The sequence below is a fragment of the Dysidea avara genome, chromosome 12, assembly GCF_963678975.1.
Source record: "Dysidea avara chromosome 12, odDysAvar1.4, whole genome shotgun sequence".
NCBI lineage: Eukaryota > Metazoa > Porifera > Demospongiae > Dictyoceratida > Dysideidae > Dysidea > Dysidea avara.
The window spans coordinates 15538373-15558791 of NC_089283.1; the positions used below are offsets into that span (position 1 = coordinate 15538373).

At 36.3% G+C, this 20419-nt stretch overlaps 2 protein-coding genes across 5 annotated transcripts in view; both read right to left on the reverse strand.

The window, feature by feature from the left end:
- Window positions 1-20419, reverse strand: part of LOC136241689 (uncharacterized) — a 152715-nt gene that overhangs the window by 111132 nt on the left and 21164 nt on the right. The gene's annotated exons all lie outside the window — the stretch shown is intronic.
- Window positions 1-20419, reverse strand: part of LOC136241682 (uncharacterized) — a 41915-nt gene that overhangs the window by 13444 nt on the left and 8052 nt on the right. Inside the window, exons 2-9 of one of the 2 annotated variants that reach the window (XM_066032938.1) lie at window positions 17345-17412; window positions 16742-16926; window positions 16201-16375; window positions 13037-13297; window positions 12691-12951; window positions 10395-10667; window positions 6042-6335; window positions 1827-1895 (exon numbers count right to left, since the gene is read on the reverse strand). In XM_066032938.1, the coding sequence (XP_065889010.1) occupies window positions 1827-1895; window positions 6042-6335; window positions 10395-10667; window positions 12691-12951; window positions 13037-13297; window positions 16201-16375; window positions 16742-16926; window positions 17345-17411 (1585 nt within the window). In that variant the 5' untranslated portion in view covers window position 17412. The remainder of the gene's footprint in view (window positions 1-1826; window positions 1896-6041; window positions 6336-10394; window positions 10668-12690; window positions 12952-13036; window positions 13298-16200; window positions 16376-16741; window positions 16927-17344; window positions 17413-20419) is intronic. The other variant, XM_066032939.1, reaches the window with a different exon arrangement.

The window sequence follows — 20419 nt, forward strand, 5'->3', positions numbered from 1 at the left end:
CACTTGCTGCACCAAGTTGGATTTCGTGTTATAACTCCGTGGCTTTACGTCTAATTCTTCTACACCATTGAAGAGCCTTTCTAAGATGATTACTCCATATATACAGCGATTTTCAAAGCATTCTCCCCTAGCGGTTTATCTGGTAGGCGTGGCAAGTAGTCGTTTTTTATTAGCTAATCTCGATTGCATAATTGTTACACACTGTTGGTTTTTTCATTGTATGTTCCTGGTTTTTAGCTCGATTTCTTTCAAACTACAAAAGGTTTGAGGTTCAATAGTTAACCTAATTACCCATCGATTTTCAGTTTCTTCCCATACGCGGTTTACCCTGTAGGCGTGACAACATATTGGTGTTATGCTTCGTGAATAATCGATCATAACTCTTTTCCTATTTATCGTATCCTAGCCAAAGTTGGTACAGAGATGCGCCTTTATACCCCTCTTCTGTGTGCCAAATTTCAAGGCAATCGGATATGGCGTTCGCGTTTTATAGCAGTTTTTGTAAGTGTGCGAAAAGAGGAAGAAAAATAAGAACAAAAAATGAAGAAACTGAGCCAATTTTTGAAGTCGCATATCTCGGGAACGCGTGAAGCGATTTCGCTCTAATTTGGAATGTGGAGTGCTGAAGGTGGAGGGAGTGTCCACAGCACAACTCGTCTTGTTTCATCAAGGCAGCACAGAGCTATGGAGGTGCGAAAATTGCATTTTCTTTCTTCCTGTCAATATACTACGGGTGTTGCGCGCCGGCTTCTTGGGCCGCACGACACACTACCGTGTGTCTTGATGCTAAACCATCAGAACAACACCAAAAGAACTCTAGTAAAGTAGTCAATAAGAAATTAGATACTCTAATAGAGCAGTCAGCTATTCTAATATACTATTCAGCTTTGATGAGTGATATTAATCTTACATGCAACCTTTTCTCATCATGACAGAAAATCTCTACAGTGTAATTCACTCCACTACGTATCTTTTTAATAAAATAGTTTGAAGTTTTGTCTTACAAACTTGTGTTGGTATTTCAGTTATTATACACCTTGTAGCTATATGTACAAAATGAAATGTAAAGCTCAAAACAGCTCAATTGTACAAAAATGGATACAGCATTTGAAAAGACAGGTATTTTAATAAGTTGCTAAATCAAAATAATTATGGTAGAACTATAATATGGTTGTTAAGTAATCACATAATATCTTGCACTAATACAGAATCATCTAATCTACTTCTTGTACCTATTTCTAACTCAGAGCACAACACAGAGACAGTTTATTTGAAATTGCATACTGTAATTCACTTAAAATTTTCATATTAAAATAGTTTCATAAGATTTACGTTAATTACTGCTCTATTAGAGTAGTTCCATCTTGTATAAAAATTTTTCGTGTAAGAAATGTTTGTGCAAGCTTTTATATACAAATATTATTTTACAATGAAATGTACAACTAATGCACCGAGTATTGTAATCTATAGTCAGTACGCGTTCACCTTAGCCCCCACTAAATATAGTAATATCAAAGAGATGAACATGTGTTCACTCCCAATGGTTTTGTGCAGAAACAAGCATGTTAAACAAGTTTGCGCACCTGAATCGTCCATACTAAATGTATGGGATATTTTTGAAGCCTCATAACTCACTTGTTCTTGCCCGTATCAAAGCACTTTTTTATTAACAGTTCCAGTGTTTCAAGGGCTTCACAGTGCTACTAAATGTTTGAGCAGCTGGCCCTTGTAACAAGAGTTATTAACAAGAAACGAGGGCTCAGGTGAACGCGAATAGACTATAATATATATTAACACATACAGACTTATATATTTCAAAAACATACCTGGTAGTACTGGTACAGGAACTGGAGGTTTTGTTACAGGAACTGGAGGTTCTGTTACATTAGTAACAACTACATGTGTATAGAACATGTTAGTAACGGGAGAAATGAACCATAATAGTGAAATCAAGTATTTTTGATTATACAATGCAACAAGACATACAGTTATGGGCACCAACGTCTCACCACAACTGCAAAATTTATTGCCATCCAGAGTTTAAAAAATCTCCATTTTTCATTGCAAATACTGTAATTTTAAAGTGGTATCACTATACAGCATATGGGGTGGGCATATATACCACTTTGAAACCTCAGATCAAAAGAAACGTAAAAGGAAAATTAGGAATTTTAAGTAGGATTAGAGATAAAAAAGTAGTAAAGCAATTAAGGGAATTCCTAAAAAGTAGTGGAATAAGTTACATTGCCTATACCTGCAGATGTAGTAAATAAATGGACATTTAATCCCTAAATTAGCCACAGTTATAGACTGAAGTATTAAATGTCTATTAGTACATATATCTGCAGCCTATACTGTTTTGAATTCATTACATTTCAGCTATTCCCTTGTTTCATGGCTTTTTTCTTTGATCCCTCTTCCAACTTAAAATTCCTAAATTTTCCTTCTACTTGCGTATGCTTGTTTTCTTTTTATAACATAATTATGACTACTGCACCCATGAATACTACATCAAAAGAAAGAATGGCACTAGGCATATCATAGAAATTAAATGTGTGCCTCAACAAACAATTACTGATACAGAAATGTTATGTAGCCATTATGCTTTGTTTTCAGCTATTTTCTATTTATTACACAGTATTATAAACCAAGAATAACATGAAAAGTGACTCTGTAATCAGGTCAGTTGCTATGGAAAATACAGGAAATAAGTGTGATAGCCAGCTATATCACATTATCATGAACCGACACCTTGCATTGTCAGTGAAAATAACTGGGACCGAAAGCTGAATTTAAGAGCTATTGTGTTTGGATGGTGTGCAAGCTTGAAGGAAGGTCCTTGGTAAGGACCTGGCTTGGGGATATAAATGGTACACCCGTGGGTGGCCTGTTACAGTTTGTTGCTGCATATCAACCACTGAGGAGCCAGTACAGCCCTGTAAACTTGTGTCTGGACTTCAATATGGTCTTTAGCAATTTTATCTCAAAACTGTTTGCAAAGGTTTCTAATAATTGCAAACCAATGTTTGTGAATAATTTTGACTCATAGCAGTTTAAAAATTTTGCCATGCCCACACAAAGTAGGACAAAGGGAAGCTCATGATGCATGTATGGTATGTATTTACAGCGGTTGGAAAAAAGGCATGTTTCAAGGCAAAGCAACATTAAACAGTGAAGAAATCAAGCCTGTGGCCTTATCCATTGTTGAGTTATGCTTGTCTGAAGGCATCATTAGTCAGTCAAAATAAAATTCTGTTAAAAAGGTGATCCCTAATATACAGTACTAGCTACCATACTGTGTGATATGGAGAGTGATACATTTTGTGTAACATATGATAACATGATGATGATGTTATATACTCAACCCACACAATCTATCTATCTACTAGTATAAATACAGCCACACCATTTTCTAAATCAGGTGAAGCATACCTCTGGACACAAATGCTTTTGTGATACTGAGGTAGTACAAACCATTTGTTTCCCTATGATTCTTAATATTGAGCCCCTCAAGGTTTTACATTGTGGGTTTGAGTTTGAGTTCAGAATAGACTCTAACATATTGGTTCAGGTAGGCTAGGTGTTCTCTTGAAGAAAAGGAATTTTATAGCTTAGTGTAGTGTAGCTAAGCAACTAGACATCACTCATCATGTTGGAATTGTTTGTCTTTACTCATCACATTTCAACCATGTAACAAGATGGCCCAAGAATAGTAACTATAGTACTTACTTAATATACAGCAGAAATAACCTACTTATAGGCATCGGAAAGATGGCTAGATATGATATCACTAACACCCTAGGTATCCTTAATGGGGTTAGCTAGATGGCTAGAAATTGTGTCACTAAAACCAGCAAAACCCACAATCGCTTCTTCAGAGTAGTGCTGAGTACAGGATATTTACCATATGAATGATGTTTTGTGAGTAATGTAGGTCACGCTTTTAACCCACCATTGATATATATATATGTGACCCGGTCTGCGAAAAGGGCTCTTATAGCCTTTCCAATTATCCATGTTTGGCTACTCATAACTCCTAATCTACTAAAGCTATCACCATGTAATTACACCCACAGCTACTGCCAGGTTAGGGTTGTTGAGTGACCAAATTGTAGGCTTGTACCATATTCACCAGTCAAGTTATGAGTTACCATATATATGCAATTGGAAAGGCTATAAGAGCCCTTTTCGCAGACCGGGTCACATATATAAAACAAATGAGATAAATGTAGATTTGTCTTTTCACCTAATAGGTGAGTGGTATAATGACCACGGTATAATTAACTACAGCACAATTAAAAATAATTAATTTTAAAAAGAGGTAGGGTAAAAAATTAATTGTGAAACAATAAATTATCATAACTATGTGACAGGCTCATGAAAATGGAACTCAGAAGAATAGTAGTGGACAAACAAGTTCATCACTGTAAATTCAGAGGTATGAAGTTCTTACTAATGATATGCTCCCTCAGTATGATGATCACACTTCTGAAGTATGTGAATCATTCTAAGTGACCACAGATAGCATACCACTAGTATAAACTTCATACTTCTGAATTTACAGTGATAATTAGTAGGGTTACAAACCCTTGGCATTAAGAAGTGTTATATCCCTACTGTGTTCAAGATACCATAATGGAAATGCACAGTAGGGATATAACACTTCATTTTTTTTTACTGTGATTTAATATCGTGCACTACTCCAGCTTGTTTCAGTACTTTTTATCAATGTGCTATGGTTCCTACTCTAGTTAACTTTTTGTAAAATAAAATTATTATAACTGGTGAACCCATGCATACTGCATAAAAAAAATGAAATGGCATTGCACGCCCCAGCTATCTTTTATCATCTTAAAAGTGAGGTATCCATTATTATTATTAGTAGTACTTTACAGTGACCAGCACTGAGGGTCTTACAGCAAAATTTGCAGCAGCCTTTGGATTACCTAACCTAACAAGAACTGGAGACGTTAAATAATTACTTAACCTAGCTAACAATAAGGTGAAACAGAAAAGGACCAAAGAAAGGAAAAAAACCCTCCTACCCCAGGATTCAAACTGCAGGCAACCCAATGTCTAGTCGAGAGCCACACTCAGTCAGCTATGTTCAACCTGTTACACAGCATTATGCTTCATTGTCAGCTATGTTCAACCTGTTACACAGCATTATGAATCAAGAGCTCTTCGAAAAGCACTTCTGCAATCAAAGTAACCCCTATGAAAATGCAGACAATTTCCGTTATGAAGGGAAGCCATCATGTGCTACTGCCAAATCAACTCCTTTCGCTGTCAACAAAGATGAATGGGACACAAAGGAGGATATTGGTAAGTCCATGAAAATGCATTGTATGCACTGCGGTATGCCAAAAGGCACATGTCCGGCTGAAGCGATGTCAAACAATGAAAAAATCAAGACCTTAGCCTTAGCTGTTATCAAGGTATGCTTGTCTGAAGGCATCAGTCAGTCAGTTATATACTCAGTCAGTCAGTCAGTAGATATTTAATATTTTTAAAATTCCATAGCAACTTGTTAAAAGCATTTTGGGTCGATCTGAAGACTAGTTTGGGCTTAGTTTTACTGACATAACCAATACTGCTTCATCATTGTCAGGGAAAAGTGAGGCTGGTTTTTGGGCACTTTTTTCATGTGAAACCTTTGTGGTCCCTACTACCCAGTACTATCGTACTACTGTATGAAACTATTTTACTGTATGATAACCATTATTGATTAACATTTAGGACTTAAAGGGAACCAAGCATAATTATAATTGAAAACAGTATCCATGAAATCACAAATCTAGTAAACTTTGACGTTCAAATCTTTCAGTGGTTGGGTGCTGCACTCCTAGACTTACCAAATTTGGAAACCACCCTCGATATACACCTGCTTGATGCTAAATAGACTGCGGAATTTTAGTATTCATGCTAAAACATACGGCAAAGTACATAGAAGGGTGTGGCTTTTGCTGAGTAACAATTTTGCAAAAATGAAAAACAATGCATATGCCAATGCAATCATTACAATATAATAGTAAACTTACTAGACTTCACCACTAATGTTGCTGCTTCAGCATCAGTGTCAAATATGTTTACTGCAATACAGGAATAAGTTCCAAAGTTATCTTTTGTTACACCCAATAGATCTAATTCACCCATAACATTTTCACTGTCTTTGTAATTTCTGGTGCTGTTGAGTGCAGTAACTTCATTGTTATTATTTGTAAATGTCCACAAAATAGTTGGTGGAGGAATACCACTAGCTGAACAATTAAAATTAGCAACTGTTCCCTGCAGTTCTGATATGGACTGAGGTCCTTGTAATATCTTTGGAACCACTAGTCAACAATAATGTATGTTAGATGCTGTATAAGCTATATAATATAAAGGTTCGGTATTATATTAAGTATCATCAACCACATGTGACTAGTTGTTCAAAAATCACTATGTTTCAAAAGTTTTATGTTTTATTGAAATACATTGGATAAAATGTGACTGGGCCTACGAAAATAAGGCATGTGGGAACCAACTACACTCTGTCACACAACAGGGAATATCTCAGTACAGGAATAGAATATTTGCACTCTGCAACTTTAAGTATGAAGCACTTTGATTGTTTAATACATGCTGAAATTTTCAAGGCCATAGCATGATGGTACAAAAAGGTATGAGTGATGGAAACTTTTAAAAGTAGACAAATTTTATATGCCCACATGCCCTATTTTGGAAGGGTCAGATCCTACACAAAATGATATTATGTTAATTATTTTTCATCAGTGTACATACAGAAAAAGAAGTGTCAAGTTGATGAAGCTCCTATGTGTAACATTTTTCCTCATAAGAAATGCCGATATGCTGGCAGCACACTGTTTTTTCACTTGTGTACAACAAACGTGCACACAATAATTATATTGATGGCACAGCAATTACATAATATCCTTCATTAGTAGAGTGGTTCTAAAAGTGATCAAAACATTCTAATAGAGCAGTCACTCAGCATTAAAATACTCTAATAGAGCAGTCAAGAATGCTTCATCCCAAATAGAACAGTTGCATGCAAGAGAAAGTATTTAATTCATCTTTTAATAATTTTTGCACAACTACTGGATGCTGTGGTTAGGTTGTACAAAATATTGGGAAATAGACAACCACGGACACAATCTATTGGTACTTAGAATCTAAAGGAGATATCCAAGTATTTTAAGCTAACATTTCTAACTTCATCTTTTGTCCTATTACAGTGGATAACTGCAAAACAACAGAGAAATCAATGTAGTTTCTTTCCATGTACAGAAAATTGGAACATACTGTATACTTTGTAAGTAACGGAAGTTTTACTGCAGGTTATTATCATTTCCCAATGACTTCAATGTATTTATGGTCATCCAGTAGTTGCACAATGGGCAATTAAAACTGATTGCATTCCTAAGGCCTTACATGCAGCTGGACTATTACATGGTAGACATTAATGCACAAGGACAGCTAATACCAAGTAGTGCTACAACTAGAGTACACAGCTAGCTAAGTTGTCTGCACTGAAAGCTAGCTACTCCATTAAAACCATTAACACTGAAAAATCAACTATTAAACTTTACAAAGTATTCTGATAAACATTACAGTTCCTGCAGTGTGGAATGTTATACCTGCAGTCTCAGGATAAAAATTACATGCTGCATGTGGCAGCTGCAGCATGCTTGTCAAGTTGGTCCTCTATAAAGGAGGCTAAGGACACTATGAACAGTCATTGAGCCTCCTAATGAAGCCACTCCAGCCTGATGAGCTAGCAAATTACTGCATGCTATCATGTGACCTTTACCCTGAGACTGTAAGTACAACTTACCACATCTAAATACAGTCTAGGTAATGTCAGGTAACTATATAGCTAGAATACTTTGTAAAATGGTTTTGGTTTCAAGGGAGTAGCTAGCTTTCACTGTTGACAACTTCTATAATTAATCTATAGTCCATCAAGTAAACATAGACTTTCATCACCTTTCAATGCAGGTCCCTATAATTATGGAATAATTAACAAAACATTCTAGACTGTTCTATTAGAGTATTATAATGCAGGTAACTGCTCCATTAGAGTGTTTAAATTATTTTAGCAGAAGGGTACAACAAAGAATTGTGCTGCAAAATCCACCCTGAATACTGACATGATAACTTGTATCAGGAATTTTTCTGTTGGTCATTCTCATTCCAATTTTCCATTCCTGTTTTCCTGGTACTCTACTTGCCCACATTTTGTAGCCAACATTGTTTGCTAGAGGAAGTGGAGCATTCATAAGTGTTTGGTGTTTAATTGTTTGTAATAAACACTTCTTTATTATCATAATTAAACACCTTACTGGACTGTATGGTAGCTATTGCAAACAGTTCTAGCAAACTTTTTGAAGCATGGCTTCACTGGGATATAGCATAATTTCGAATTGAACACTATCCTATACTACTATTAATATGGTTTTGTGCCATTACAAGTACTATGTGCATACAGCATGGATCCCTACTTCTGACTTCAACAATACTTCAATACAGCACTTGGCAATACTGATGTCATAATAAGTATTATAGCAACTGAATATTAGAAAATCTCTTGCATGGGAGCATATTGCTGATTCACAGAAAGTAGTGTAACTCACCAGCCCTGGCAACTACAGATTAAGAATTTTCACCAGTGATGAAACTCTTTATGACCTTATAGATTATGAAACCAGTAACATAGTTACTCATCATTTTAGATCAAAAGTGTTGCTGTATCACAAGTCCTCAAAAGGTGGGTGTGGTGGGGTGGGCAACAGATATAGACTTCAAAATGGATACGGGTGGTAATCGAAGGCACCATGCCACAAAACAGTCTGTCAGTGGTAGTTCATTGGGTGAAATCTCACCAGACACAAGTGTAGTGGTCATGCAGCACCAGAAAACTGTGTAGATCCAAAGAGTAGAAGACAAGTTTAGTGTGGAAATTGTTAGTCTGATAGTTAGAAGAATTATTAGTTTGATAGTGTAGTATCTTTTTTCTGGTGGTTATCTCATCATAAGCGTTTGTGCCATATGATTGATTTCACAAAATTCAGTTGCATAAAGGATAAGATTGATCTCATATGAGCTCACATGATCCAGAGAGAAGGCTGAAGATATGCATTTGTTACTCTGACATTCCTGAGGACCAGCAAATGTTTAATGGAGGTTTATGAGATACCAAGCAAGTTGGGAGTTGTCATATGATTGAAGACTGATGGTTGCATGTGATTGAAAATCACCCTGTGCATTTGTGACTCACAAAAAATAAGGTTTGCAACTCATTAGCCCTGGAAGTCACACATACAGAATCTATAGAGCTGTCATGACTTTCAAGAGTATCTAGTGGCCAAGAAAATCTTTCTAGAGTTTCGACACTTTTGATCATGAGCCAGGAATGGATCCAAGGCGGTTCACAGCGAGCAAGCGCACCCTCCACATTTAAATAACTCTGGACACAAAGGGAAAGTACCTACTCCCCACCAGTACTCATCCTCAAGCCTGATATTTCATGAAGATCAAGATACTCTAATAGAACAGTCACTACATACAATGTAAATATAGAGAATCCTCCAAGTGTTCCCAGTAGGTTAAATGTGCCCATGGCATATGCATGGTGCTGAAAATGCTAATTTTACACTAAGCCCTTTGGATATTAACACAACACACTTTAGGGTCATACACACCGTAATCTACTTATGAAAATCACCACTGATTCAGAATGTGAAATGTGAAATATTTGAACTACCAACAACCACCCTTACACTGCACTCACGTTTAATCAAAGACCAATCAGAAAGTATGGTTTACTATAGTACAATTTAGATATTTTTATACAAAAACTACATTGTACAAAATTTTTAGTGTAAACATCTAGCTTCTGGGGAGCATGCACAATCCCCCAGGCCCCCCACTCATACGTACCTACTGCCATGGTGCATTCCCTCTTTACAAACCTTGGGATTTGCCCTTGCAGGTGTTTTTGTATCATTTATTTAGTCAACAAAAGGGTGGGGTGGTGGTGTGGGCAACAGATATTGACTTCAAAATGGAAGTAATTGAGGCACCAGGCCACAAAACAGTCTTTCAGAGGCAGTTCATGAGGTGAAGTCTCACAAAAGAGATGCACTCATCTCTCTGCTCACCTGTCCTGAGTGTTTGACCTCTCTCCAGAATTCACAGAGATGTAGACCTCTCTGGCATGGTTATACAGAACGCCATCTGCCAAAGCAGAATAGTTGAAGGTATGGGAATTGATAGCCTGATAGTACAACATCTTCCCGCTAGTGTTATCTATTTTATGCTTTTGTGCTCATGTGGTTGATTTTGCAAAATATAGTCACATATACTGTTAACAAAAGACACCAACAACTTACTTCCCAGAACTGCTGTTCTACTGTCAATACCAAACTCGTTAACAGCAGTACAAGTGTAGTTCATAAAATCATCTCTTTGCAAAAATGATAACGTTAAATTTGACTGTATTGTAATATTACCAAGAATCATATTCGAAGTGGCTGCAATACTGTCATTACTATCACTACTCCATGTTATGTTAGGTAGTGGTATACCAGTAGCAGTACAAGTGAATGTCACACTACCTTCTAATGTGTCTGCAATGTTGACAGGAGCTTCTGTGATAGTTGTCTCTACAATGTACACTTTATAACATATGTAGTTATTTCAGTATTGTACACATTGTTAACATTTCTATAATGCATTTTAGCACTGGCCTTTGGGTATAAACCATTTTTGTGAGTATTATACTGTATTTGCGACTGGATTTAATAAAACCAGGCCTCCACACACATCCAGATTTGTGACTTTAAAGGACTATAACTCAATGTAAGTGTATCCTATATCACTTTCAAATTTTGACCTGTTATCCCATATTGCAATGAAAGAATTGTGTTAAATTTTTAGGCCAATAGCAAATGCTACAAGCAAAGAATTGGATTTGTACAGAGGACTGGTTTTGTCAAGATTCACATTTTACTACTGTGCACTTAATGATAGATATACAAATACATACCGTATACCTTCGTATAAAAGCTGCATTTAAATAAATTCCTGCTTTGATTACAAGTTAGAAGGCTTCCAGCACAATTGGAAAATAAACACCTCATCTTAATAAAAACCCCGGGCTATTAATAGAGTTTACTGTTAGTGGTTTTAATACTTTCCCATGCTGTTATTTCAAACTTATTAACATTAAGTTCAGAGCCATCTGAGGGATGAAGGTGCTGTGAGTGATTGTGTCAGTAGTCTGTGCGAGTCCACTTGTATGCAGATATGTACCAAACAATTGTTTTCCTATCCTATTAGGCCTTGACTACATGTAGTTAATACACTGTACAAAGGTCCTCTAAGCTTATCATTATTATTTATTTGATTTATTTATTCATTTATTAAAGCTTTACTGTACAAGTGCTGAAGGTCTGTAGGACACCTGGTTCTACAGCCTGTATAAGATTTTAAATAAAGTGAGTTTGAAAAGGTGGAAAATCCATGGCTGGACCTAGGCAGCCTTGATCCCACTGCCATCCAATTTGGTGTTCTGCCATTACTCAAATTCGATTAATCCCTTGGCATCACTTAGACCTATAAATACCTGGTCTCACACTATTCGTTTACAGGCCGGGTCAAAAATGCGGAAAAGAAATAAAATCCCAGGCTTTTAATATACGTACCTGGAATCAATGTGGCTAGATGGATTAATAGTATGTACCAATGTATGTATGTATATTGAATGTGCACTTGCTTCATACAAGTTGTATCCACAATAGTATGTTGAGAAAGCAGTTTTAAAAGAAAAGTATATCTTTTCTCAAGAGAAGTAACATTTCAGCCAATTAGATGAGTAGTAGAGACAGAAAAACTGTTACGGGTGCAGACATATGTAGTTTAGCTATATACATTACAAGCTCGGAAAAGGTTGTAACAAAGTGTGCACTTTTATGGCTTTCCCATAGGTAAAAATTTTGATTGGTAATAAGTCGACATTTGAATAAAAAGATCAATACTTGAACCAAATTAAAGAAATTGTGTAATTCCATCAAATGTTTTTTGGGGGGTCTGCTCAACATGTACACATGTACATACTACCGTATAGAGGGAAACATTGGTGGGGGTAACTTTGGCAAATAGCAAGCTAAATCGCATTTGGCAAAGTAAACTTTGGTAAATTCAAGCTCAATCTGTAGCTATGAAATGCTAATCTCAGGCGCTACAAGTAATTGGCAGGTTAAACTTTGGCGAATCTGTAGCAAATCGCCAAATTCACCAAAGTTTCCCCCCGCCAAAGTTCCCTCTATACGGTATTAGAACAGAGTTGAAACCGAGTCAGGTTGCTAACCCTGTTTGACACAGTGACCCAATTGGTGTAGCTTAGAAGGCAAGACATAATTGACTGTTCAAAATGAGTAATTTGCAATACTCCTTGTTCAAACTTGTAAATTATATCAAACCAGCTGCCTTGGTTGCCTCAAAGATAACTACATTTCTGATTGTATAAGCTTTAATCTTGCATTATTTTTATTAGCAGATACTGTTTAAGTGTTTGTGCACACTGCACAGCTATATACTGTATTTAGGGTTCCAAGTAATAAAAGGTACTGAACAAGACAATTATTATTATGAATGATGTTATATTAATGTAGATCTTATTCTTACCTAATATATTCACAAACACAGCGTACACATCAGTCCCAAGGCTATTCTCAAGCACACATCGATACCATCCTTCTTGGATAGCAGTGAACACCATTGTGTGTATACCATTATTTTTTGCACCAATCACTGTCCCATAAAACTCATCATTAATGTACCATGTGTAGTTTGGTGGGGGTACAGCATAATACTCAAATGAAATTTTAAATGTTGAACCTTTTTGTGCAGTCATGTTTGAAGGGGTTGACAGGACTATGCTGGGAACTACAGAAAAACAAATAAGTATACAGTATACAATAATTATTGGCACTGTATATATATACCACCCCAAAAACACCTTTGTTCTTACCTAATATATTCACAAACACAGCGTACACATCAGTCCCAAAGCTATTCTCAAGCAAACATCGATACCATCCTTCTTGGATAGCAGTGAACACCATTGTGTGTATACCATTATTTTTTGCACCAATCACTGTCCCATAAAACTCATCATTAATGTACCATGTGTAGTTTGGTGGGGGTACAGCATAATACTCAAATGAAATTTTAAATGTTGAACCTTTGTGTGCAGTCATGTTTGAAGGGGTTGACAGGACTATGCTGGGAACTACAGAAAAACAAATAAGTACACAGTATACAATAATTATTGGCACTGTATATATATATACCACCCCAAAAACACCTTTGCTGTAAAAAAAAAGTGCATCCATGAAACTAAAAGTACTTGTAAAACAGCTCAGTAATTGTAGAGAAAGACCTTATGAGAGTAAAAACAACTCGCAACTCAAAGAGCTGATATCTGGGGCGGCCAAGAATAAACCTTATCATACAACTAACTGCATTGCATTGGTTGTAAAATAGGTACACTCATCAAAGTGAAAGTAACTCTACTGAGTTACCTTCACTTTGATGGGTGCACTGTAACTGGCAACTGAAACACTGATATCTGAAGCAGTCAAGAATGAATGTTGACATACTATCAATTGCAATTTACAAAAATTTAGCATTGAAGCTCTGTACACTATTATAAAATGCGGCCAAATTACCAGCCAATTAGAGCTAAAAGAAGGATGCAGTTACAGTGAATATAGAACACAGTTGAATGATAAAGGTTCATTGTTAAATTTTTGTTAATTGCAATTGATTGTATGTCAACATTCATTCTTGGCCGCTTCAGATATCAGCTGTTTCAGTTGTCAGTTGCAGTGCACTCATCAAAGTGAAAGTAACTCACTGAGTTACTTTCACTTTGATGAGTACAACTATTTTACAACCAATACATGGCAGTTAGTTGTAAGATAAGGTTTATTCTTGGCTGCCCCAGATATCAGCACTTTGAGTTGCCAGTTGTTTTTATGCCAGTTGTTTCTACTCTCATGAGGTCTTTCTCTACAATTACTGATCTGTTTTACAAGTACTTGTAGTTTCATGGGTGCACCTTTTTTTACAGCAAAGGTGTTTTTGGGGAAGATTTCACTCCTTTTTCCAGTGATAGGCCCACTGAGGGAACAACAAATTGGTACAAATTGATATTTGGAAATGAGCAAGTAAAATGTATAATATTATCTTGGGATGCACCTGTTGATTATTTTCATCTTGTTTTACAGTGTTATAAAAGGTATGGATAACTACTGACTGTTTTATTATACCAGACGTATGAATTTGAATATACTGACTTTTCTATTAGAGTAGATCTATATTTATAGTGTGACATTCTTTTACTACAGTATTACAATATCTCATATCTGATTCTTGGCCGCTTCAGATATCAGCTGTTTTGGTTGCCAGTTACTTTTATTTACCTGTTCTACAGCCAAGGTATTCTTTGGTAATCATAATCAGTTGTAGTAACATTATTTATTCTTGGCCGCTCTAGATATCAACTCTTTCAGTTACCCATTAATTTCATGGAGTGTTTTTCTACAGCGTATCTGTTTACATTGGGTTACAGATACTTGTAGTTTCTTGGATGCGCCTTTTTTTACAGCAAAGATGTTTTTGGGGGGGGTCATACTTACTTGTTACTCCCATTGTATTTGGATGAATATACATGCCCTGATGTGAGACTTGCTACCATGGCGGGCCACTGGGAAACATTTTCATAGCAGTTATATTACAGTCATTATTGTACAATTCTTACATTATTGTTGTGAAAAGTGTTTGGTATTTATGTGTCCTCTGTATGCTGTCTCTGTATGTTGTAATTACATGTGTAATTTTGTTTGGGGGTGCTATAAAGTGCATGGTGACAACTGTAAATTATTATTAGGTGGTTTTGCACACTTCCTTTTAGGCTAGCTATATGTGATAATTACTCACAGCTTGTGTCTAATGACAACTGGTAACCACAGTTGTGCTCTGTGTCATTCTTTAAGCTGCGCCCTTAGAGACAAATTACGTGGGGACGACTAAATTCAAATTTCAAGACGAACGATGGTATGCAGCACCATAAATTGTGACTGGGCCTGCGAAAATAGGGCATGTGGGCACATAAAAATTGCCTACATTTTAAAGTTTGATGAGTCATAACTTTGTATTCCATTATTGGTTGGCCATGACATTTTCAGCACTTATTACCCATTTGGTTTGCTTTATAATACAAGTTACAGAATGAAACTATTCCATCCCAGTACTGAGATATGTGATGTTATGTGGTGGAGTGTAGTTTGTGCCCATGTGCCCTATTTTTGCAGGCCCAGTCACAATTATAGACTATAAATCTATGGCAACACACTTTGTAGCTATATGCACTGATTAACTACATAGAGCGCCAGTTCATCAATACCCAGTGACCGCAGTTGTGCTCGCGTCATTCTTTAAACTCCGAGTAAAATTCTTACAGAGAGCAAATTATGTGGGGGTGACTAAATTAAAATTTCAAACTAGCCATTCTCGAAAATATATGTTTCAATCTCAACGAAACTTTTAGAACAGTTTAAAGGCACATTGCCCTACATGCCAAGCCAGTATTGCGGAAAACAACAATCTGGGTTTTGTATTTGACCTCTAGGTCAACTGAGGATGACTGAAACTTCCGTTTGGTGCTGAAATTACGACTGTAGGGCTCGCTGTAAGGTAATCATGTATGGTGAAATCGATAATTTGAATCTTGTAGTGGTCGCGTCATTTATTGTCTGCGGCATGCATTTCTGCAACACTGGCCGCGCGACTCACCACTGTGAGTTTTGATTAATTTTGTCAGCACTTGAGTGGTCTCTTTTAATTTCTTCAAGTGATCCTTTTTACTAAATGTAGCTGGTGGTACTACACATCAAAATTTCATTGGTAGTTCTCTTCTTCCTTTTAAAATAATTATTTCCATATCACACCGTGACCGTGGTCAATCAAGATCAAGCATTATTACCAACAGTGGCCATAATGCAATGTTGGTTACAGGAATTCAACAATACCATGGAACTAAGCATTCCTTCACATTATGCTACAATTAGGTCTCCTTATAACCAAGAGTTAAAATAATACCTTTTATTATGAACTCTTGTTATAACTAACCTTCAAGTTGACACTCTTTTACAGTAGTAGTGATACTAAAATTCTGGAAAGGGTCGTCAAAATCATCATAGAAAACCAACACTTCACAAGACTCATAATACTGATAATTTGTGGAGATCTCATAGCTTAACTGATGTTTGTCACTGATATCATCTGAAGTTCTACTATAGTCATTCTGATGGATACACAAGTAAGTAACTAACAGTATACATACATGTGAACATGGCACAAAACACTGGCAGGGTAAACCTTGATTACTACCTAAAATAGATTTCGTAATTGCTTGAATTTATATGAACAGTCCTGGCAACCATCCCGTCAGTATTTATGCATTATCAATAAACCATCAGGGTTTTATTTTTGGCACCTCTCTCTTTTTCCTCTCATTATTCAAAAAGTACAAAAAATTTTTACAAACTATCTACGCAATAGTTTTGTGACATCAACATAAATTCTAATAGAGCATTCACATCTATTCACTTATATATGTATTTGAATTACTACTACATTGTGTGTAATATAGCATTATTATGCAACTTACAGCCACTGTCCTGTTAGTACTATCACAGTCAATATCTGCTCTAGCATCTGCCAAACGATATGAGATTTGCGCAGGTGTGAGATTTAGATTTGTAGGTGGATCCACTTTCCAAAATATATTAATGGTATGTGTTTGTGCTTCATGGTCTGTAGTGCAGTTTATATACACAAATGGTGGCCCCATATCTGCAATCATAGTGTTCATAAACCAGTGAGGTTAAACGCAGTATCAAGACATGTGTGACGAATGGAAGCCAGTGTGGGGTGTATAACAGACAAATAACTGTGTGACCAGAATAATGACTTGGTCGTGCTTACACAGACTACTACTTTTCCAATTAAATATTCCCAGGTTAGGATAACGTCATTACCAAAGATGTGCGAAACCAGTTTAGCTATCTTTGATTGCTAATAGCCGTTATTCAAGAACAACATACCTAGGTTGGAACAAATAATTGGATAGTTGTTTTGGGGAATTCTGTGTGATTACAAAATCAGCTCTTTCACCAAAACATTCCCTTACTTAGATCAATGTAATGTACAAAATACACCATTTCTGAACTACTCTGTAGCTACAATGGATTCACACATATTTATTACTTACAGTCATAAGTATAACTAAATGCATCCAATGGGAGTACCAGCAAGAGTAACATCATGTTATCCATCATGCTAGAATGAGAAACGACAATGTAAATGTAATTTAAAACACATTTCGCAATAATTTTCAAAACAACTTTAAATATGGACAGATGTACATGTATGGCAGTCAATTTGTACTAAAGAAGCACAGCCAACTGCTGAATAAAGGTCATGCAATGGAAGAGGCTATTATACATATGGTATTAGTACAGAAGAAAGGAATTACAAGAATTATGATGTCCATGGACTCATCTCCCACCACTGTATGTACTGGTCATTACTGCAATTCCTTCTAATAATAAATACTCTAGGTATAAGGAAGAAAATCCATCCCTCCTGGAGGAGTACTGAGTATGGCCCCGACTAGACATTGGGTGACCTGCAGTTCGAATCCTGGGGTTGGAGGGATTTTTTTCCTTACTTTGGCCCCTTTTCTATTACACATTATCAGTCAGTAAGTCAAGTCACTAGGTCTAAGTCATTGAAATTAGGTTAGGTAATCCTAAAGCTGCAGCACATGTTGCTGTAGACCTTCAGTGCTGGTCACTGTAAAGTGCTAATAATAATAATAATAAAACACTTTAAGTTACAGATATTTCCCTTTTAAATTACAGTATTGCTTGCCCAATTATATAAGTGTTGTATGGACATGACCAATAGTTTGGCAGATTCTGACTAGTGTTAGTTTGCATACTGATACAGAGTGTAAAGAACAAATACCTGGTGATCAGGATTGCTCAGATCAGGGGCGGTGGAGCAGGCCAAAGAGTGAGGGGGCCAGGCCAGCTGTAAGTTGAAGACCAAAAAAAAAAAAAAAAAAAAAAAAGGTCACAACCTGCTGATAATAGCTACTCTCCACCAATTATATCTCCTTATTTATAACTACACGTACGTAGTTAAGTAATTTGCTGCACTGCTTCTCTGAATACTGTGACTGCTCTATTAGAGTATCTAGATCCTGACTGTTCTATTAGAGTATCTTGATCTTTTCTTGCAAACAGTGTCCAAAAAAAGTGAGGAGGCCATGGCCCCCCTGGCCCCCCCGTCTCCACCACCTATGGCTCAGATGGAGAAGCATGACAGGCAAAGAAACAAACAAACAAAAATACTTTCGAATTGGCTTTGGGTGCTGTTGACTCACAGTCATGCCTAACCAGTAAGACACTGGGACACTTGTGCACTATTCAGATACCATGAGTAGGTATAGGCAAATCCTCTTGTAGGACAGGACTAGTACCCCACAGGAGTGGGTGAAGCCCACCATCCAATATGTGAGACATGCATGACAGTTGGAATTATTAATAACAGATATACACACATATATATATATACCACCTACAGTACGTAGTTCATAGGTTACAAGTGTGAGTTCAGTACGTAACATGTTACGTACAATTTTCATACATACAGTTTAATTTTTAAAAGGTAAGTACATTAATCCTATTTTCTTTGTAAACTAGGTTTGCCTGGTCACAGCTGGCAGCTGAAGAGTACACAGACTATGAATACACAGACCAGGACATCCTGACAATTTTCCTAGAAGATACATGTTGTGTCTGACTACAACTGGTGTCTGTCTGGTACCAAAATTAAAGTAACAATTGTCCTAAATTATGTACATAAGGGTAGAGGGAAGGGGTGATAGCTAAATATTGTAATACAGAATCAAAATGCATGCCAATGACATAATATGTAGTAAAATTATAGCAACACCGCTAACAATTGACTAAACAATAAGAAATGTCCAAGGCAGCTTTACATGGACAAGCTACATTTGTGATGAAAATGCAGTCTGTGATGTAAGTGAAAAATACATCAAATACTCAGTGTCCCCCACATCCACACAAGAAAGAATAACTTGTTAGCTTCTACCAAGTAATAAAGGGACAAATTTAAACAGTTAGATATATAGGAACCAGTAATTTTACATAAAGGTATTTTGGGTGGTACAGCACATTCATGTATAACTAAAGCGGAATCCCTATGCTATCAGGATTGGATAGGTTCAGCTTGCTAATGGCCATGGTTAAGATATTTACACTAATTTACCACAAACGGTTTCTAATGTGGTACAACATAATAAAATAGCACAACAAATATGCAATTATGATTTAGCAAAGTCATGTGACAGAAAGACTCGTCTCAGTAATAAATGTGCAAAGGCCTTTATGTGCTAAGATGCACAAAGATGTGATATATGTGCAAAGTTGTGTATTACTGTGCAATGTGCAAAGACCTTTGTAAAAAAACCTATAGGCTTCCATAAATAAAAGCATTGTTTTTATATGAGATCAGAAACTACCAGAATGGTTTACACAATCAACCTTATAATTATGAATCCCAATGCACAAATAAATATTATGCATATACTATCACATCCCTATTGTCACTTTTGGTGTTGTGTTTCATATCACAATGAGAACAGGCTGAGTAAAAGCAGAATTTTTGAGCATTCATATGATGTAATTCTTGATGACTCAGCACAAGAACAATAATTTACTCTACTGAACACCTACATGACCACACAGGCAACCATGCAATTACTCCACTGTAGCTTCCTGCGTTGTGTCAACATCCCATGCAGCCTTATATAGTAAAAGCACTAAGAAATACATGTTATAGGGGAACTGGATGATGAGGTCATTAATTGAACAAATCCGCTTGGAACCACTAGCAAATTACATAATCTAATGTCACTGTGGAAACATTGCTATGATTATTGTAAATAGTATATGCACAAAAATACATTGATTTCACACTAAACTTTACAAAACAAAATACACTACTTTTAAGCTAATATGAAATACAATTTGTTTCCTAGTGAAACCAGTGAGTTTCTAGTTTTGCATTTCACATTTTGAAGCTCACATAAGACATTCTACTAAATATGGGAATGTATTTAACTAGTAAATACTCTCTTCTGCATGGGCATACAAAAGGTAAATGGAACTCACAAGAAATCAACTCTCAGAACAAAATAGCCAATGTTAAAAACCAAATTAATGGTGATAAAACATGTATGGTAAATACAGTACAG